Genomic DNA, 22,026 nt, shown 5'->3' with positions numbered 1-22,026 from the left:
TTATAATTTCTTTGCATCTCTATAATATTGGGCTCGTTACTGAGCATGTCAATAAATGCTAAATAAATATTTTGTTCTACTGATGAGTGTGCAATGAGTCAAAAAGTTATGGCATAGTTTTTAATGTCTTGCTTCTTTCTGTCTTTCTTGGGGATTTATTTTCCCTTTAGGTTTTTTTTTTTTTTTAAAGAGAGAGTGAAAGAGGAGAGAGAGAGAGAGAGAGAGAGAGAGAGAGAGAGAGAGAGAGAGAATTTTTTTTTAATATTTATTATTTTTTAGTTCTCGGCGGACACAACATCTTTGTTGGTATGTGGTGCTGAGGATCGAACCCGGGCCGCACGCATGCCAGGCGAGCGCGCTACCGCTTGAGCCACATCCCCAGCCCTCCCTTTAGGTTTTGAACGTAATGTTAAATACCCAGATATATTGGAGTTCTTGTGAATAATTAATAATAATTATTACTTCCTTCCACCTTTCAACAAGTCATGTACCTATATACTTTCTTTGATAATTTTGATAGGATGGTCCTGGACAAAGAGATTTAAGAAAAGAACATTTGATATTATTGATTATTGAAGTAGGTTTTCTAATTACTGGAAGAACATAAATAAATAGTATAGGGAAGGTTTGAGAACTATGTAGCTAATTCATGTACTTAAAAGTGGTATTTTTTCACAGTAAAATTTGAAAAACTAATTAAGGTATAATATACATACACAGCTAACCAAAATATGTTATAATTATCAGGAAATTGTCCTTGAGAATACTTTAAATACCTTATGCAAGACAGTAAATTTGGCTTTATGTATATACAATAAAATGTAGTGTAAGTGTAATTCATACTGCTATGCACAGAATTTAATACCATGAAAATAAAAAGGAAAGTATAATTTACAATATTTATAATTACAAAAATGTTAAATAGGGAAAGATATGCATATTTGCTTCCATTTTCAAAAGTCCAAGGCAAATTGTTATTTTTTTATGGTATAAAAAAGTAAAGATATAAAATGGCTGAAAGTTATAGCTTTTGAGTCCAGCATAGTTGTAAATTATACTTCTGTTTTAATGAACTTTAATATTATATTTTATTCATTTACTAATGTTTTCCTATGAAAGACATTTGTCATTAGCAAAGTACAAGAAAAAGTAAGGACACTGTTAGAAACTTCCAGTCTGAGCCTTTTGTTATACTGTCCTCCAACATCATCAGAACTGTGTTTATTTAGGACAGAGTTGCAAAACATGTTGCTGAGTTCCACCTTCCTTTGATAATGAAGTTTTAGAACATGATACTAATCAAGAGTTCAACCAAACATTGCCAGTCCACATTTCTCTCTTTAGAGATGTGGATACAGAGGAGTTCAGAATACATTGCCACAAAAGTACCTACACAATCTTCCTCTCCTGAGGAAGACCCAGTGTCTATGAGAACCCTAGGCAGTCATTCATATCAGAAATCTTCATTCCCATTGCTGAGACTGGTCTTGACCCACAGGCCTGTTATCTCAGGTTGGTTGATTTGGAGATTTGTGTTGACAAACCTTTGTGTAGTCATGAAAACCCTACTGGACCCAGTAGTTAGGTAAGCACGTTGGATTAAACTTTTGTTTTTCGTCTACTCAACCTCCCTTTGTAGTTTCAGGGGAAAACATTTGCTTATAAATGTTTCTCTGGTCAGCCTCAGAAGTGAAGTGGATTGAACCTAGCTCCAACTTGCCAATGATATAAGAGGAAAGATTAAAAAAATCATTTCTTTAAAGCCTACAAAACCAAAACACTAAATTAAGATGGCTTGAATGAACTTTTATTTCTACTTTGAAGATTGAGGTCTAGATTTTGGGTCTAGAAGTTCACAGTCTTAATCCCAAGAGTGTGTGGTTTATATTGTACAATTTAAGATTATTAGAGGTTTTAATCACCATTTTTAATTATTTAGGCTTCAAGGAGACAATCTGGCTGAAAGGACTGAAGAGACATTACAATTGCTTCATTCTCCAGACGAAATAATCCCAGATTCATTGGGTAAGTTTTGAATTCTACAGTATTTATTAAAGCTTTAGAAACATGTAATGATTAGAAGAAAGAAAGAAAGAAAGAAGGAAGGAAGGAAGGGAGGGAGGGAGGGAGGGAGGGAGGGAGAAGAAAGAAAAGAAAAGATCTTCCCCTGTGCCAAATCTCAGCCCTGTGGATCACCTGTCCACCACCAGCACAATCCTTTGAGCTGTGTATCAGGAGTTAAGAACAGAGGACAAATAGAAGCAGGAAATGTGTGTTCTGAGGAACAGCAAGGAGTTGTTGGTTACTCCCCAAATTGTCACCAATTCTAACTTGTGTTAGAACTCTACTTTTCCTGCTGGCTCTATAGAAAATAGAACTCATTATCTGCCCCTTGAAACTTGACTTATCTCCTACTCTCATTCTCACACCATCCATCCAGTCGTTTTTGGGGGAGAAGGTCAGTATTAGACTTGAAAATATCATATACTTTCTCTCTCAGCCCTGTGTTAAATTGGTGTTCAATTATGTCAATGTCACTTTGGAATTTACTTCCTGATCCAGGCTCCTCTCCATTTTTCCTGAGAGTGGCTGGTGTACATTTTCCTTCTCTTTCTAGTGTAGAAACCTTCTTTGCCCTCCTTGCACTATCTCACCCCTCCTTAGTTAATTTACTTTCTAAAAATAAAGCTGATTAATCTGTACCCATTTTACATAGGACAGAATTCAAACTTCATACCTTAGCATATGAAGTTAATGTCAGAGCATTTCAAAATGTTTGCTGAATAAGTGAATAAGTACTACTGCTTCAATGCCATCTAAGACACATCACCTCTTCCTTGGCCATTGTTCTAGCAAGACAGTATGTCCAGTTAAGATAGAAGAGAAACTAGAGAATATTTCCTTATACCTGGATAGAGAAAGGTTATTTTAAATAAGACACAAGAATTTTAAATCTTAAAATATATAACAAAACAATAGTGCACTGTACATTTTAAAACACTATAAGAAAGGATTTTGGATGTTTTCACCATTAAAAAATGATGAATGAGGAGACAGTTATGTTTAACCTGATTCAACATAACACAATGTATGCATGTGTTGAAATACCCTATGGCATTCCATTAATATGTATAATTTTTATGCTTCTCTTTATCAGTAACAAGTATATTTAATTTAAATAAAAATGAGCTAAATATTTTTTAAAACAGAAGAAAATAAAAAATTTAACTATAGAAAATTAAGAACTGCTGTTAATAAAATGATGCCAGAAGAAAAGCCATAAAATGGGAAGATATATTTGCAATGTGTTTGTCATTGACCAAAGATTAATATTTAGAATATGAAGAACACCTACAATTTAATAATAAAGATCAACAAATCCATATAAAAATAAGCAACAGACATTAAAAAAAAACATTTCACAGAAGAGGAAATACAAATGGCCAATGAACACATGAAATATACATCACTACCCTACTAATCAGGGAAATTAAGATCATGTTGAAATATTATTTTATAACTGATTTTGGCATTGATTAAGAAAGTTGGTAAAACCAAGTACTGGTGAATACAGAGCTGAGAGGAAGATAATATATCCCAGATGGATTATAAACAATTTTGAAAATGTTTTCCATTATCTTAAAATCTTGAGCATTCATAAAAGCTAAACCCAGAAGCTCTATTTCTAGAAAAATATCTTAGAGAATAAAGCCCTGACCTATTGAGCAAGTCTCATTGGTATATTTCTCCCTCTCTGCCTGCTCTTTTTTTTTAAGAGAGAGAGAGAATTTTTTAATATTTATTTTTCAGTTTTTGGTGGACACAACATCTTTATTTTATTTTTATGTGGTGCTGAGGATTGAACCCAACACCGCGTGCATGCCAGGCAAGCACAGTACCGCTTGAGCCACATCCCCAGCCTCGTCTTGGCCTGTTCTGATTCTGTGCTCTAAGGTTATCCTAAGTGTCCCTGATGTCTTGCCCACACCATTTTTTTTTTTACCCCCTCAGGCCTAACCATCTTTTAATTGCTTCATATGTATTTGTTCTTCTCACACGCTTATTGAGATTTTTTGTGTACCCCAGCATTCCCAATATAAAACTAATATGAAACCCTTTTCATAGAATATGGTGGAATAACTCTCTATGAGGCATAGTGATGTCCTGCCCTGAATCCAATTTTGAAGACTCTTGTGTCCAAATTGCAAATCTGTGAAACAGATTCATGTTGAGTGAAGAACAGATTCTTTGTGATAGAAATACACCAATGTAAATGGCTTTAAAAAAATACTAATATGAGACAGATCCTGGTTAACAATTTGCCCACTAATAGTTTAAATTCTATAAAAACCACTCCAAGTGATCAATCTATATATCTATATATAAAGGATATATAGATATATATCCTTTAGCAACTGTATTTACATAATTATTGAGCACTGTAGGGACTTAAATATCTGGAGATATTAAGTAATACAGATAATGTTTTGATTTTTGTAAATATTTTTCTTTCTTCTTTTTCTTTTCTTTCTTTTTTCTCTTTCTTTTCTTTTTTGCAGAACTGGGGATTGAATTCAGGGCCTTGCACATGTTAGCAAGTGCTCATTTTAGGAAGCTTGAGCTTTACCCCCATCCCTTTTTAAAATTTGAGACAAGGTCTCACTAAGTTGCTTTGTCTGACCTCAAATTTATGATCTTCCTGCTTCAGCCTCCCTAGCAGCCGGGATTACAGATGTGGGTCATTGTGCTGACCAGTAATAGGTCTGTGTTTAAGCCTACTTGCATTCAGTGGGGAAAAAAAAAAAAAAAAAAAAAACATTAAATTTAAGCTCCTTTCTTGAAATGCTAAACTCCTACATTCTCTGCACTCAAATATTAGTATACCCAATGAACACATGCCAAAATAAAAGTTCCTGGTTTAGTACATCCTTTTGAAAATTCCTTTAGTCAAATACTAAATCCCATAGTTGAATATTATTGGATTAGCCAAAGGTTGTCATGTGACTTTTATATGAACTATGCATCCACCTTGAGCCTGGCTCAATGTGTGTAAGTATTTTTATGAAAAAATGTAATTTGTGCACAAAACATCTTTCGACACAAGCAGAAATAATAAAAATAATGTCAGGAAGAAATGGAATGAAGCTCAACATTGCAATAAACTTTATAGACTTCTTCTAGGTTCCTGTTAGTATGCTCAGTCAACCTAGACAAAATTTCTAGTCCAAATGCTAATAGAGATTGTTAGTTTTTGAGAAAAGTTTTCCATGCCTCAGTTTCTCCCCCATGTCTTATTTTGTTCTTCTCTTAAATGAGGGGTGAAAATCAACTCTGCAATATTTGACAAATTTAGTGACTTTCCATCAACTTCTATGTGACTTAAAATAACTCTAATAATTAATCCCTTCTATTTTGAAAATCATGAGTTCTTATAAGATAAATTGCTCTGGAATAGCAAAATTGTTTATACATTTGAATGCACCAATTATTGTTAATAAGCAACAACTTCAGAACTCTTCAGGAAAAATGTTCACCCCCTAAGCATTATAAATAAAAGGTTTCATGGTGGGTGTGGTGGTGCATGGTTGTAGTCACAGTGATTCAGTAGGCTGAGGCAGGAGGATCCCAAGTCTGAGGCCTACCTAAGCAATTTAGTGAGAGCCTGCCTCCATGACTTAGTGAGACCCTGTCTCAAAATAAGAAATATAGGACTGATGGTATAGCTCAGTGGTTAAGTACTTCTGGGTTCAATCCCCAGTACCATTCATTCACTTAATCAATTAAATAAAATGCTTTATTTTCATGATGTCTATTTGCCTTAACTTGCTTGTTAGATTGGTATCCTATCATAAGATTTGGTCTATATGGCAGAACTCATTTAACTTAATAGCTTCTGATAGGGTCACATTTGTAAATTCTCAAATATTCTGGCAGCTCTTCACAGTTATCCCTTTCCCCTAAGTTCAATGTCCTTTACCCAGATCACACCAGCTACAGCATGAAACAGGAAGAATTCAACCCAAACAAGAATAGAGTGTAAGACCATGAAAAGTTGCCAATAATTTCTGGTAAATATTCTTTGCTAAAATATCAATACTGTAAATGTATTCAAGTGAATTATATGAGAGTTATAGAAAATTATCTTATTTCAATATATTTGAAAGGGCTTACTAAAGTGCATGACATATAATATTTGCTGGATAAATGACTACACAGAATCCCCACAAATAATTGAATGAATGGATTAATACACACATATATAATGAAGCTCTAAAACCATTACCTACCTACTGAGAGGAACATTGAGAGTATTTCTAAGTTTTAAAAAAATCAGCAAAACCCCAAAGAGGATGGTTTTCCTTGCCCTATATTCAAAACTAGTTTTGTGATGTAGAATAGAACAATTTGATATTATTTTAAAATCAATATTCTAGTCAAGAATTTCAACAAATAAAACAAACCTAATGAGTGAATTCTAAAGTTACACCAGCATTTGTTCACAGTTCTGAAGAATGTAATTTAGCCTTAGGGAATTTAAATTATTCCTAATTTACATCGTAATTTAAAGAGTCTATTGTCACCCTTACAACTTGGTTTTAGTAGATGGGAGTTCAAGTGTTCTTTTCAAGTGGATTATGATTTTTGAATTTAGTGTAAGTCTCATTATCTGTCTTGATTTTATCTTCTTTAAATTAGCTTCTTTTTAATGCCAATGTTCTGTTTAGAAGAGTAGTAGATAAAATTTTTACATTTATCTACAACTTGAGAAAGTATCTGCTTCTCCCAAAGTGAGTTTTATAAGGAGGGCTTTCTGTGTTCTAAAAGGAACTCTACTTTTATATCTAGATAAACTCTATGCTATGAGATTAGCAACCTTTCTTCCTGAATATAAAATTCTGAATTATCAGAGATAAAGAGAGCTATGGGATTTAAAAGCTACGATTATGGATTTGTGCCAAGTTTCCTTTTGTCTCTCTTCTCCTTGGTGGCCATTAAGGGCTAGAAGGATTTCATGCTTTGAATTTCTTCCCAGAGTACAAATTTTATGCAATCAAAAAATGTCTTCATTTACACATTAATCTAAAGGAAAATCTTCATGATTCAGAAGGCTGTCTTTCAGTATTACTAAATGTAATAAGTCATTTTTTAAAACTCACTGGTTTAAAATACCTTCCCCTAAAGGGATTTTATTGTTGTTGCTTTAATAGAAGGAGTTAATATTTTACAAAAGGAAGTTGACAGTATCTGGTGTAGATTATCTATAGATATAAATAATCCATAGATCCATCCTTACTGCAAAATTCTTTATAACCCACAGAAACTCATGCTGCTATAATTTAACTCAGCAGACATATGGAACAGCTTGCCAAGATTTTATTCACATATTCGAATATAACTATTTTCCCACCCCTCTATTTAGGCTAAATAATCACAACCTCTTGCTTAATATATTAAAGTAGAAAACCTACCATCATGTAAAAACATGTACTCTTCTGTGGATTCTTCACAAATTTTCATCCTATTTAAAAAAGAGAACACAAATTGATACTTAAATTGTGTAGCCTTGAAAGAAGACAGTTACTTAATGAATAAAACCAACAAGGAAATATAAAATTACAAAGCAGAAAAAGAACATTAAATATAAATATATTCCAACAACTAGCTGAATAATATGCCATAAAAAGTGTTGCTTCACTTGCATAATAAGCTGCAGTTCTTGTACTTTTCTGATTTTATTGCACCTTCTAAATTAAAAATACCTTAATAAATTATCTTTAAGCTAAATAAATATCATTCTGACTTTATTTTAATTCACAGACACTGATTTTTCAACAATCAGTGCAATAATTTTAATATTATTTTCACTAACAGGTTTATATGTCAGAGAACTAGTAAGCAATTTGTGACTTTAATTTATTCATTTTAAAAAATTAAAATAGATTCTTTACCTGGGACTGAAGAAGCACTGATGGAGGAGGGTGAAGAATTTGAGAAAGCATCTAAATTAACAGGACCTGTAAGTATATTCATTTACTTATTTTAATCCTCCAATCTAATGTTTATTATGGGAAAAACCTAAAAGGAAAGCAACATTCTTGAAATTAAAGAATATTTTTAAAAATGCACGCAACATTCTCTATATAGTCAACAGAAAGCTTGCATCAGTAGATGGTCCACTCTTTTTTTTTTTTTTTTTTTTTTTTAATATACAGCAAGGCTGCAATCAGCTCTTTTAGCAATTGCAGACATCTTGACAGAGAAGGGAAGGACCAAGTTCTGGTGTGATTGGCTGCTTACTTATGCATATGGTTCTAAGGGGCTATGTGCTGCCATCTTAAACCACAATAAGCAACTATGTGTATCTTAATAGAAAAAAAAAGTTTTGCATATCCTGAAAATTTATATATTACTTAAGCATGCTATTTTAGTTGTGAAGTCCTTGTGATATTTTTATTAATTTCTTCATAGGTGTATACTGGAAGAAAACCCATTAGGTTTATGATTTTTAATAAAAGTGAAGGTTAAAAAAATAAATACAGAAAACCAAATCTGTATGAATTCTAAATATAAAGTCAAGTAAAGATTCTGAGTTGTGATAAAACTCAAGCTAATGCAATCTTTCATGATCTTAAATACAGTATTTAGACTGTACACGTAATACTTCCATGTTCTCTGTATTATTTTGCTTTGGTTGCCATAATAAAGTATACAAATTGAGAGCTTAAACAATGGAAATTTATTTTCTCACAACTCTGGGAGCAGAAGTCTGAGATAAGGTGTGGCCAGGTACATTCTTCTGAGGCCTCTTCCTTTGTCCTGTGGATGGCAGAGAATTTCCTGTGTCCTGTGTCTCCCCACCTTCTTCCCTGTGTGCATGCCTCTGTCCTAATCTCTTCTTATCACCAGTAATATTGGTTTTGAGCCCACTCTATTAACCACATTTATCTTAATCACTTCTTTAAAGAGCCTATCTTCAAACATTCTGAGATACTGAACTAGGACTTCAACTGTGATGAAATTACATTATTTAAAACTTTATTTGGATTATAAGATTTGGATAAGGGCACTACATTTTCCTATGGACTTCATAATAAATTAATTCTAAAACTTACTGAGGAATTAATGTATCTTTCTCTTGTCAATTGTTTTCTAATTATAGTTTCCCTGATCTTTTTGAAATTTTGCATTTCCCTTAGTTTTTTGTATATAGTACTTGTCACCTCTGCTATGCTTTGTAAATTATTTATTTATGTTTATTGTCAATCTCCTTCTACTATAACATAAGGCCTATAAGGGCAAGAATTTTTGTCCATTTTTCCCCCACCTGCTTATGAAGATAAATGCACCTTGTGATAATCTGTCATTCCTTGTGCTTTGCAAAGGTTTGTTTGGTTGTTTTATTGTCTGTGAATACCACCAAAGTCCTTATTCCTCCCTCATGTCTGAAAAGATAATATAAAAGTCTTTTCATAATCACTTCCTCAAATCAACTGATATCCTGTCCATAGAATTTGTCTTGCTTAATGATACCTAGTACTCCAAGGAGGGTGGGAATCAGCTTTATTTGATCAAATCATCTCCTAGAGATTTTCGCTTTATTTCCACCATGATTACATAGTGTTTTTCCAGTGAAAAAATTTGTGGTAGGTCAATTTTATTTGTTTTCATTCATCATTTATTAGGTTTTGGATTCTTAGAAATTCTTCAATTCTTTTAATGTCAAATTACCCATTTAAATACTTTTTGGCACTAAGTGGTTAAAAATAATTCATGGATAAATGAATATGAGGTCCTTGAACAAGGCAATTTCTGGGTAGTAGCTACTTTTATTATGAGGGAAAATATAGATTGAAGTATTTATTATTTAGAATATTGTTATTTTAGGTGAAAATTCCCTAAAAATACATCTGTATTATTTTGGGGTATGGTGTTTTTAATAAATCAAGAAGAAATTTGTGACTTTTTCTAAATATTAACGAAGAATTGGAACAAAACAGAATTTTTTCTTTATTACTATAGAAAATAAGAAAATACTTCAAAGCAAATGTTGAGTCATATTCTGCAAAAATATAAACATACCACAATACTGAAAACCATTTAGAGTATTTTCAACACATGCTTTCTCTATTTGCTAACTTTCCCTATTGGGTATTGTGTATTATTAAATAAGCAACAGATCTTTGAAAACTATTTTCTCTAGTGGCTTAATCTGTGCTTTGAATATTTTTTGAATATTTTATGAATATTTTAGTGAGGTAAAGGCAATGTTTTGATTTAAATTTTTATCCTCCCCCAAACAAGTGAGTCATTCTTCTAGAATTTCCCCCTTTACCTCCTCTATCTTCTGGAAGAATGCCTCTTAGCATATATCCAACCCATCAAGATTAAAGCTAGATTTATCAGGCAAATACATTTCTTAAAAATGAGCCAACCAAAAGGAAATCTTAAAAAGAAAATGCCAAGCAGCAGATATTAGTCACAATCATTTGTATTATTAAAAATACAATAGACAATTGCTTTAGACCCTTATGATTGTTGAAGATTTAATACAAAAAATGTTTTTTTTTTAAAAAATTCATAATTCTAATGATTTTCTTAATCTTAAAATTCTATTTTGTTTTCAAGGTAGTAAATAAACATGAATATGAAGGGAAGATGAAAAATATAAAAGACATTTGACATTAATATTTTGTTGACTTTCTACTTTTTAAATTATTTATTGCATTCCTTGTTCATAATGACTAGCTTGTCAAAAGCTGAATCCCAAAAGACTGTCATTGGTCACCATTTCTTACTTAAAGTAGAAGAAAAATTAAGAGAGATTCCTGTAGGGAAAGGTTTTCTAAAATGCCCAGCAATTACATTTTTAGTACATTTTCTTTTTGAAGGTTTTTATCTATTTAGGGATATATGTAAAATTAACTAGATTGATAATAGTAGTAATAATGATATCAAGTATTTGTGTAGCACTTTTAAACTATTAAGCTCTTCACCATCAGTCATATCTGATTTTTGCAATTCTGTGATTTATCATGTTATTTTTGACAATCCTTTTGTGAAGTAATCAGCACTTAGTTTAAAAAAATATTTATTTATTTATATTAATTTTTTATTTATATATGACAGCAGAATGCATTACAATTCTTTTTTTTTTTTTTTAAAGAGAGAGTGAAAGAGGAGGGAGAGAGAGAGAGAGAGAGAGAGAGAATTTTTAATATTTATTTTTTAGTTCTCGGAAGACACAATATCTTTGTTGGTATGTGGTGCTGAGGATCGAACCCGGGCCGCACGCATGCCAGGCAAGCGTGCTACCGCTTGAGCCACATCCCCAGCCCTACAATTCTTATTACACATGTAGAGCACAATTTTTCATATCTCTGATTGTATACAAAGTATATTCACACCAATTTGTGTCTTTATACATGTACTTTGGATAATAATGATCATCACGTTCCATCATCATTTCTGACTCCATGTCTTCACTTCCCCTCCCATCCCTCTGCCCTATCTCACCCCTATCTGACTAATAGAGTTCGTCTATTCCTCCCATGCTCCCTCTTCTTATCCCACTATGAATCAGCCTCCTTATATCAAAGAAAACATTCAGCATTTGGTTATTTGGGATTGGCTAACTTGACTTAGCATTATCTTCCCAAACTCCATCCATTTACCTGCAAATGATGAACTTATTCTCTTTTATTGCTGATTAATATTCCATTGTGTATACACACATGCCACATTTTTTAAAATCCATTCATCTATGGAAGGGCATCTAGGTTGGTTCCACAGTTTAGCTATTGTGTGAATTGTGCTGCTATAAACATTGATGTGGCTGTGTCCCTGTAGCATGCTGTTTTTAAGTCCTTTGGGTTCATCATTGCTAGCAATTTGAGAAATGCAAATCAAAACCACTCTAAGATTTCATCTCACTCCAGTCAGAATGGCAGCTATTATGAAGATAATCAAAAATAAATGTTGGTGAGGATGTGGGGAAAAAAGGTACACTCATACACTGCTGGTGGGACGCAAACTGATGCAGCCAATATGGAAAGCAGTATGGAGATTTCTTGGAAAATTGGGAATGGAACAACCATTTGACCCAGATATCCCTCTCCTGGGTCTATACCCAAAGGACTTAAAATAGAACTTAGTTTTGAATGATTATACTGAAGTTGCAAAGGATCTTTATTCTTTGACCTGGGTTATATAGACAAGGTGGGACAAAACTCATTTTTCCCCAGGCCCAAATGTTCTTTTCATGGAACTTATCATAATTTGTACAATTATTATTTCTTAGGAACTAATTCACTGTTAAGTAACCCATGCAATAATAAGCATGAGGATTGGACCACAATCAGTAGCCAATATCAAAGATAGGATTATTCACGAGGTTTAAGAAGATAGCGGAAAAGCAAGAATTGAGGGAGAAGTATAAGAGGTAGATGGTAGCAGTAAATATAGAGCATTAGGAATTAGTCTTGCTTGGTTGTTCACAATTAAGAGGTGTCTAAGAAACCTAGCAGAATGACAAGAAGGGAAAGTACTGAGAAGAAAGCTAACACAGAAACCACTCATGCCCAATGCATGTTTCCTGGGGCACAACTGATCCAAATTTTTATTTTGATAAAGTTAGGTTGGAGGTAAAGTTTCATTACTTTCAAGTTTGCCCAATATTGTGCTTTGTGGATTAGTGCATAAAGCAGTGCATTGGATGCTCTGGGGCCAAGTGAATGACTTTCTTGTTCACTCTTTCCTGATTCTTTTTACTTCCACTCACAAATAGTGAGGTTTGGATCTGATTGTCAAAAACTGAAATTTCCCACACATACCACATGTTCTCGAGGTCCCATGCTTATGGACTTAAAAAATGAATGAATCTGTATAAGAACTAAATATAGTACTCTTTGGATAACAGCTCTAATTGGAAGATTTGAAGATCAACCTTTATGTTCATCTCTTTTGCAAAACACAAACAACAGACTTACAATTGCAAGGAGGTCTGATAGCAAGAACATTGTTCCTAAATCAGTTTCTTCATTCTGAAACAATAAGATGAATTGCTTTTTGCTAATTTTTAGAAATTCTATTCAGTGCATAGGTCAGCAAAGAGTCTCTTCTGTATTTCTTTCCCCTGACTGAATTTTAATTAGCAGCAGAATGGAAGCCTCTTGTATTAAATCCTGGGTGCTTTGGGAAGTTATATTAAAAGAGGCATTCCACTATGCACAATGAATATTGATTGCTAAGACAAAGCAAGTTTTGCCATCTGCTGAAATCATGTGACTTTTAAGAATATTCAGGTTGCACAAATGTGTTTTATTTTTCATCTCCAGAAGCCTGGAGAGGCTTGCTTTCAGGCCAAAGAGTATGTGTCTCCTTCAAGATTCATTCTTCTACTCCATTTCCAGTTTCCTAGATCTTTATTCCTTCTCTTTCAAATTGTTCATAGATCTGTACATTTGAAAGAAATAAAATGGTAAAATGATCACTTAGACTTGATAGCAACATAGCCATTTGAGGAAAGGTGTGAGAATGTGTGGACTATTAGACTATTTATTTAACTATGATTTTTTTCTTCTTTTGTGGTTTTGGAGATTGAACCTAGAGGTGTTCTACCACTGAGCTATGTCCCTAGCCATTTTTATTTTTTATTTTGAGACAAGGTCTCACTAAGTTGCTGAAGCTGGCCTCAAATTTGTGATGCTCTTGCCTCAGCCTCCTAAGTGGCTGGAATTATAGATATGAGACCGCATGCCCAGCTTTAACTATGAATTTTGATACCCCTATTTTATATATTGATTTTTACTAATGTTACTTTCTTTCTTTTTTTGGGGGGGGGTAACCTGGAATTGAACTCTGGGATACTCAACCACTGAGACACATCCCCAGCCCTATTTTGTATTTTATTTAGAGAGAGGGTCTCTTTGAGTTGCTTAGCACCTCACTTTTGCTGAAGCTGACTTTGAACTCAAGATTCTCCTGTCTCAGCCTCCAGAGGTGCTGGAATTACAGGTATGTGCCACTGTGCATGGCATAATGTTGTTACTTTCTATACACAACCCTCCTTCATTAAAATTTTGTCTGTTACATCATTTTCAAAACCTTGATATTTTGTGTTTCCAATAAAATATCATCTATTTTTTCCTTCTTAGGTAGAATTTTATGGTAAGTGAATTGTTGCACATAATTTAGATGATTTATAACTATGTAAACTGATTTAAAAGTTCAGCAGTGGACATATTGTTGACTGAATAGGTTAGTGAACAAGTTGTGATTTTTTTCTTGCTTTATATATTTAACTTGGAAAAAGAGACACACAACTAGATAGTATTTATGGAATTAAGACTAAGCATATTTTAGCTTGTACTCTTGCAAAGTAAAAAACAAAGGAGATGAATGTTCACTATCATCTCACCAAATAGAAGTCATAAATTATGGTGAATTTTGTGTCTTGAAAGTTCATGTTGACAAATTGCTGGCAGCTAATTGAAGCAATGAATTTTCTGTGAAAGAAAAGTGATTAGTATCCATTTTGTTCAATCCTAAAGGCTTTTTACTATTTCTTTTTCCTTTTAGCCTGTGAAATTTCACTTGGCTTTTATGACTCATGGGCCTAAGGATGCCAATAAAATTACTAGAACTAGGTGCTACAGTAGGCAAGTTATCTAACCAAATTTTGGAATATGTGGATTTTTTTTTCCTTTTGACATTTTGGGTCTGTTGATTTCTGACACATTGTGGATGGAAATATTTCCCCAAACCTATGCAAATATTATTTTTTAAACATCTATGAGTTTTAAAAATGTAACTTCTAAATGTCATATTTGCATAGGAAAAAATAGCCTAAGATGGTAAAGTAAGACATAATAAGTGTTTAAACATTGATGGTAGCTTTGGCAATTAATTCGGTCCCTTCACATAATTTCACTGCTTCTTCGTTAGTAAAAGTAAGGTATTATTTCTTGGAATCAGTTAAATTCTGCATTTAATTTTTGAAATAATGGGAAGGGAGTATGACTTTATATGCACAGATGCACAGCAAATACAATTGTTTTTTTAAGAAAAAATACCCAAGAAGATGAATGACAACGTGCTGATATTGTCCTGTGACCCCAACCATAATTCCATTACTTCTAATGAATATGAAGAGCTAAAAGGATAACATTTCTTTACATGAAAACACTGAAAAGGATTTTGCAGTTCTTGCTCACTTTTTCTGAAGGTGATGACTAGCTGCTGCAAATTTTACTTGATTGGTATATAAATGGGTTGAAGAGGAAGAAAAGTAATCTGGATATGGTTGAATAACAAAGTGAAATTCTGTAGCTCTGATTTTAGGTTGTGCAGAGTGTGTGAGGGGGAACACATTAGGTTTAATATTCAGTTCCTTTGTGGAGATGGAAAAGCCTTAAGTTCCCCATAACAGGGTTTCCCCTTATGTGTTCATCATCTACTCAACTAAGAAAACTACTTAGATGACATAAAATGGCTAGGGACAGAGTGCTTTCCTACATAAGTGAACACACCTGTGTGCTGTTATCCACCTCTCAATCATATTAATCTAACCCAGAGCATTTATTTTTTACTCGTTGTAAAAAAGTTGCATATATCAGTTTGAGTCTCAGGAATACACTGATTCAAAAAAAACTGAGAAAATATTATATATTCCTGTTATTATGCTGACCTATCATGATTCATATTAAAAGAGAATTTGGGGAAAATTATCTTCATAACTTTGTTGAAAGGACAGTCTCTTTGAGGAGTGAATGACCGTCTCTTTTAAGTTAATAAGCTCTTTTGAAAATTGAATGTAAACAGCTTCTGAGTCTGCTTTTCTTTATTTTACATAATGAGCAGATTCTCACATAAAATTTTTTATAAACCCAATTTTTAGTGGTTCTGCATTATTGGAGTCTTGTCTTTTTTGGTGTCTATTGAAACAAATGTCTTAGTCTCATCTCTTTAAGGTTGAAAAGGTTGATATTGATGTCTAACCACAATATAATATTGTTGTCTTTGAATTAATGTTAGATCAGATATTCCCAGACAGTTTGTTCCAGGCTACTTGTGATCAGGAATTGGTGACAGATATATGGGGACCTCAGCTCAGCATTACAGCCCCTGGGTAACTGGTTGTGGTCTCAGTCCCAAACAAACAGCCTGCTACAGGCGCCTGTGTGGTGTATGAATATTAACTTCCTATGTCTGTTTTGATGTGAAAAATGATGTAAAACACTGGTTTAAGTTGCTTGTGATTTGAGGCTTGAAAGTAATGCTTTGGAGAATGACTGTTCACAAAAATCACACCATTTGTACTGTGTCCCCAAAACTTCTTAAAGGGTCGGAATATTTTAAAATTCTTGATACATTCCAGAAAAAGTCCATTTGGCATATTTATCAGTAACCCATAACTCTTACCAGAATTGAGAATTGTTTAAAAGTTTATACATGAAACAACAATAAAAAACCTTCATAAAATACATTTGTCTTATTAATAAATCTAAGATGGAATATTTTCATCCTTTACATTAGATTTCTTAGCTTACTATTAAATTTCCTCATTTACTAATGAATAGCTTTTACATACATTTGTTAAATCTATGTATTTCATTTTTTAATGCATTGTTTTTCTGTATTGAGTTTGTTCATGTTCATTGTGCTACCAATAATGTTGCAAGTATTTTCATTAATTTTCTTTTGACTTCTAATGTTGCTTATGCTAGCTTTTATGATATAAAACCATAATTTTCTTACTATGATTTTTTTCATTTTTTGCATAGTTTTTCCTTTCCAAATTTAGATAAAAATCTACCTAAATCTCTTTACATTTTTTTTCTTTGAAGTTGTCAATCACTTTTGAGTTTATTTCATTGGTCATTATGAGGCAAGGATCTAGCAATAAGTTTTCAAATAACATTTGTTACTGCCATTTCTTTTTGAAAATGCATTAGGTTTAGGTTTTTGTCATTGTAAGAAATACCTGAGATAAATCACTTTAAAAGGGGAGAAAATTTTATTGGCTCACAGTTTCAGAGGTTTTGATCCATAATTGCTTGGTCCTGTTTCTGTGGGCCTCTGGTTCCTTGGGTCTCACCAGTACATCATGATGGGGCCTTGATATAGAAGAAGTCCCTTGGCCTCATGGTGACCAAGAAGCAAACAATGAGACAGGAAGGGGCCAGGATCTCAATATCCCCTTCAAGGGCACATCCCTAGTGACCTAGCTCCTCCTACACGCCCCACCTAAAGGTTGTACCACTTCCCAGTGGCTCATGGGCTGAGGACCAAGACTTTAACATATGAGTGTTGACATTCAAAATACAAATTATAACAGCATCCCTTCCTCATTAGTTTGGACTTAAAAATAAAACATCAATATTTGGACTTATTTTTTTCAATTATCATATAGAACAATGTCATAACTACTTATTGAATCTTATTTTTTGTTAAGTACTTTACAGACATTATCCTTTTCCCAACAGATCTCAATTGCTATCCAACTTATATGTAGGAAAACTAAAATTGAGGGTGACACGATAACTTGCTTAGAGTCCCTCAGTTTGCACACCAAGGAGCCAGATCATGTCCCTTCTCCTAAGGTGGTCCATATCTGGGTTCTATGAACTTAACCTATTATCTGGACAGTGGAAATCGACCTCAGTTAACTTGTGTGCTATTTCTATTTTATTGTAGCTTTACGTGTTTAACATAAAGTAAATAAAGCCTTCCCTAGCAAAGTCAAAGAATTAAACCATGTTATAATAACTAGTTATTCATTATCTTATTCATAAAACATGACTTTTTATGATTTTTTAAAAATGTACAGGATTAGTTCAAGAGAAGCTTTGTGAATTTTTTGCTAGAATATAGCAAAGTACTCTTTGTTTTAGAAGTTAACTTGAGTTGCTTAAGTAAATATGTTAAGTAAAAAATTAAGTTTTTTCCTTAACTTCAAAGTTGCTTAAGTAAAAAATTATGTAGTGATTTTTGCAGTTTCTGAAATAAAGCTTAGTATTAACAAGAATCTCAGAAGTTAGAGATGGAATTGAAATCTTAACTTCCAATTTTGTTCAGTATGATTGAAACAAAGCATCTTGGGTAAAAAAGAAGTGAAATATAAGCAAATATCTCTCCATGCTGCAAAAACAAGAAAAAAGAATTGTGATTCAGATGTCTGTATTTATTTTCCTTAAATATAAATTTCTGGAACTTTCCATTTCCTTTTTAAGTTTCAATGATTTTTTAAAAAAAATTGTTATTAAGAGAGTATTTGAATTCCATTAGAAAGAATAAATGCATTCCTAGACAGGGAAAATTTCTGGAATCATTTTATCTATGAAAAAAAAATACAAAGAGTTTTGTGCCTAAGGAGATTGATGTCAAGAAAATGAAATAAAATATGAGCAGACACCTGTACTGGGAGACCACAAAAGCTGAGAAATAGTCATGGTTTCTATCTTTTGAGGAAAAAGAGACAAAAATATCTCAACTTAAAGAGCCTGCCACTGAAGGATAGAAAAATGAGAGCAAAGGGTATGTGGAACCAGGAAGTGCAAGTCATTAGGTCTGGCAGAGAGGCCACTTCTTCACACTTGCGGGCAAGTTAGTGATCAGCTTGGGGGAGATCAATGCTGCTTTGGTGAATTTGCCTCCCTAGATGGCATTTCTAGTAGATGGCCATGAATGAACACTCTCTGACGCTAATTTTGCACAAACTATTTTCCATGCCCTACATAGCTCGTCTCCATGATCCACATTCCTTTCTCTTTCTTACCCTGTTTTCTGGGGAATGAACTCCCTTCCCACTCCTACAGTGGACTTCTTCCCACAGAATACCACCATTATTTCTTTTAGTCAAGTAATCTACAAAGCTGGGACACTCCTAGATCCCTCCTTCTGCTTCAACCCAGGGTCCTGGTGGTCATGCATCATCCTAATGTCTCTATCTACACACTCCATTGGAACTTGTCCACACAACTGTCCACCCCCAGGAATTCCCATCTAGTGTATAATGAAGTCCATGCCCTCTAGGGGGCCAGGCCTTCTTCTTAAGATTCACTGCTGTAGATAGTGGTAGATATAGAAGGGGTAATAATTGAGAATGACTCACAGCTTTTCAAGACTCTAAATTCTTTAAGAACAGGGACTCTAGCTGTAACCATGTGAAATTTATTGGCTTTACTTACATTATCTTATTTAAAATTACACAATCACTTTTGTGAGGTGAGTTTGTTTACCTCCTTTTTTAGATGGAGAAATTAAATTTACAGAAAGTCACACCAGCTAATGGTAGAAATGTGTTTGGTATGTCATACTTAAAAGCCTCCGAGGCTCACTCTGAGGGCCCTGCTGGGAGTCAGATGATCACCTTTCCACCTGTTTTGGAGGCCAATGAATAAATGCTTGTGTCATAGGAAATATATCCTGGTCTTTCCTTCCCTTTCACCAGAGTACTTCCAACAGGATCTGTCGTAGACACAAGTTTTTGTATATAATTTGTTTTGGAAATAAGAATTGGCCTTCTATATAAAACTTCAAGCTCATTATTCAGATTATTCTGAACATTGAGTGATTTTTGATACAGCACTAAGACTATGTACAGCTTTCTGCTCCTTCAGCGTGATGCAAATGTCTTTTTTACTAAGCACCTTCAGGTCTTAAACTTACAAGAGAACTGCAAAAATAATTCTTTACAAGAGAATATATTTTGGAGATTTTTGAAAGTCTTTAAAAATCCTGGAAAATCATGTTTCTTCTGGTGAAATAACAAACACATCCAATTATATTAAATAAAAGTTCATTAAATATTTTCAGGACTGATCAAATCAGACATAGGAGGAGGCTACAGTTATAATTTCTTATTTAAATTATTTGCAATTATATTTGACAAAGTCAGACTTTACAGATTTAATTGGATATTTGACTGCAACTTCAAATGACTCCTGAACTTGAAAGAAAGCACTAAGGGGAAAAAAAAAAAGTTATCATTAAAGAATAACTGTTAGATATTCACAAGAAAGAGGTTTATACTCAAAGATAGGCCCAAAGCAGTTCTATCACTTTCATTTTTTTTTTTTTGAGAGAGAGAGGGAGAGAGAGAGAGAGAGAGAATTTTTTAATATTTATTTTTTAGTTTTCGGTAGACACATCTTTATTTTTATGTGGTGCTGAGGATGGAACCCAGCGCCCCACCCATGCCAGGGGAGTGCATTACCACTTGAGCCACATCCCCAGCCCTCACTTTCATTTTTAATGGACATGAAACTTTAACTCTGTTATATATATATAAAATATGTAACAAATATTTATATGTATATGCATGTATATATATAAGTATATGTATATGTATGTATATATATTATATATTTGGAGTAATATATATTTGGAAGTTTAAATATATATATTTTGAATAAATATATATATTTGAAAATTCAAATCATCTGTATATTTTTTGGTGGTACTGGAGATTAAACAAAAGGCCTTGCACATAATAGGCAAGCCCTTTACCATGAGCCATCCTTCCCCCAGTCTAAATTTTTGAAACATCAAATTTCCATGTTCCTTTCTTTTTTGGAACGGCCTGGTTATTTAAATTCTGTCCTGGGAGGCTTATTCTACAACATGGAATTAGTTGATGACCTCAGGTTCCAGAATACCTCAGTAGCATTTGGGAAAGACTCCTATTCCACTGTTGACTGTTTCCTACTGAACATCAGGAGAACAATGTCCTCCATTTCTTTGACTAGTGACTTTTTCAGACAGCTGTTGACACAGAAGGAAAGCAAAAAAAAAAAAACTTAACAAATCATCTATTGTATACTGGAAATTCAAGCATAATGTACTCATTTTATCTGTGGTTTCAAGACTTTGCTCAACCATGATATGCAAATGCCAAGTAAATAGTAGATTTTTGATGCGCTTTCACACAGTCAATAAAATAGACTGCTACAAGGCAAATTTTGTCTTTCTGTGTCTCTAAGGCTCGTTTTTAAAAATTAGTAATGTTTATGTGTGCAGTTCAGCTTATAAAATACTTTTTTTGAGGGGGGGTGGGTGGGTACTGGAGATTGAACTCAGGGACACCCGACCACTGAATCACATCCCCAGGCCTATTTTGTACTTTATTTAGAGAGAGGGTCTCTGTGAGTTGCTTAGTGCCTCACTGTTGCTGAGGCTGACTTTGAATCGCGGATCCACTGTCTCAGTCTCCCGAGGTGCTGGGATTACAAGCGTGAGCCATTGCACCTGGCTATAATACTTTTGTTTTATTTAAATAAACCTGGAACTAAGTGTTGTTGTTTTCTCCATTTTAAAGATATAAAAAGATACTCAGAAGGAATACATCACCCCAAATTAATAGAATTATAATTCCTTTAGGCTTCTTTTGAATGTTCTTTAAAATTTTAGCAAATAGGTGGCAGTATAGCTTGCAAAATTATCAATCAAATTATTTTACCCCTGTGTGATGTAAGTCCAGAGATTTGCATGATGTGGATTCTGGGATTATAGACAATGATATTTTTACCAATAATGTCATAGAGAATATAATTTATGTCACAATAAGTCATATTTATCTCAAGATATTCAGCACCTTGCATACTTCCAAGAAGATGAGGTGCTCAAGAAAGGTTTGGTGGGATGAACTGGAAGAGGAAAAAATCACTCTAGAAATTTCAGGTGTTCTTTTATTTGCTAATAATTATTCATTTTCCCAAGTGGCTATTAAATGGAAGATCATTCTGTACTTCAAAAATAGTATTATAACTCTTTTAACTGCACTTAAACCAGCAGCTCTGGTTTGCAGAGTCTGTTTATTAATCTGGGGTTATAGGATGATAAGGGTCTGAATAATTTCCATTTTGTGGTATTAATTTTTTAGAAATTTTGTTTTGCATCTAATTAAATAAGAGAAGCACCAAATGCAATGTCTGACTACAATGAGATATTATTATTGTTCTGTGGCTATTGAATCAGTATAACTACAAACAATGGGGTTTAGGTTTACTGTGATTGATACTGTAAAGC

General features: G+C 33.4%; 1 protein-coding gene across 1 annotated transcript in view; it reads left to right on the top strand.

The window, feature by feature from the left end:
- Nucleotides 1-22,026, top strand: part of LOC308633556 (uncharacterized protein C8orf34 homolog) — a 404,696-nt gene that overhangs the window by 312,417 nt on the left and 70,253 nt on the right. Inside the window, 2 exon segments of the mRNA XM_081266403.1 lie at nt 1,940-2,025; nt 7,941-8,017. Of these exon segments, the coding sequence (XP_081122529.1) occupies nt 1,940-2,025; nt 7,941-8,017 (163 nt within the window).

This window comes from Spermophilus citellus (genome assembly GCF_964194105.1).
Source record: "Spermophilus citellus genome assembly, chromosome: 14".
NCBI lineage: Eukaryota > Metazoa > Chordata > Mammalia > Rodentia > Sciuridae > Spermophilus > Spermophilus citellus.
This window is presented reverse-complemented; position numbering and strand designations above follow the sequence as displayed.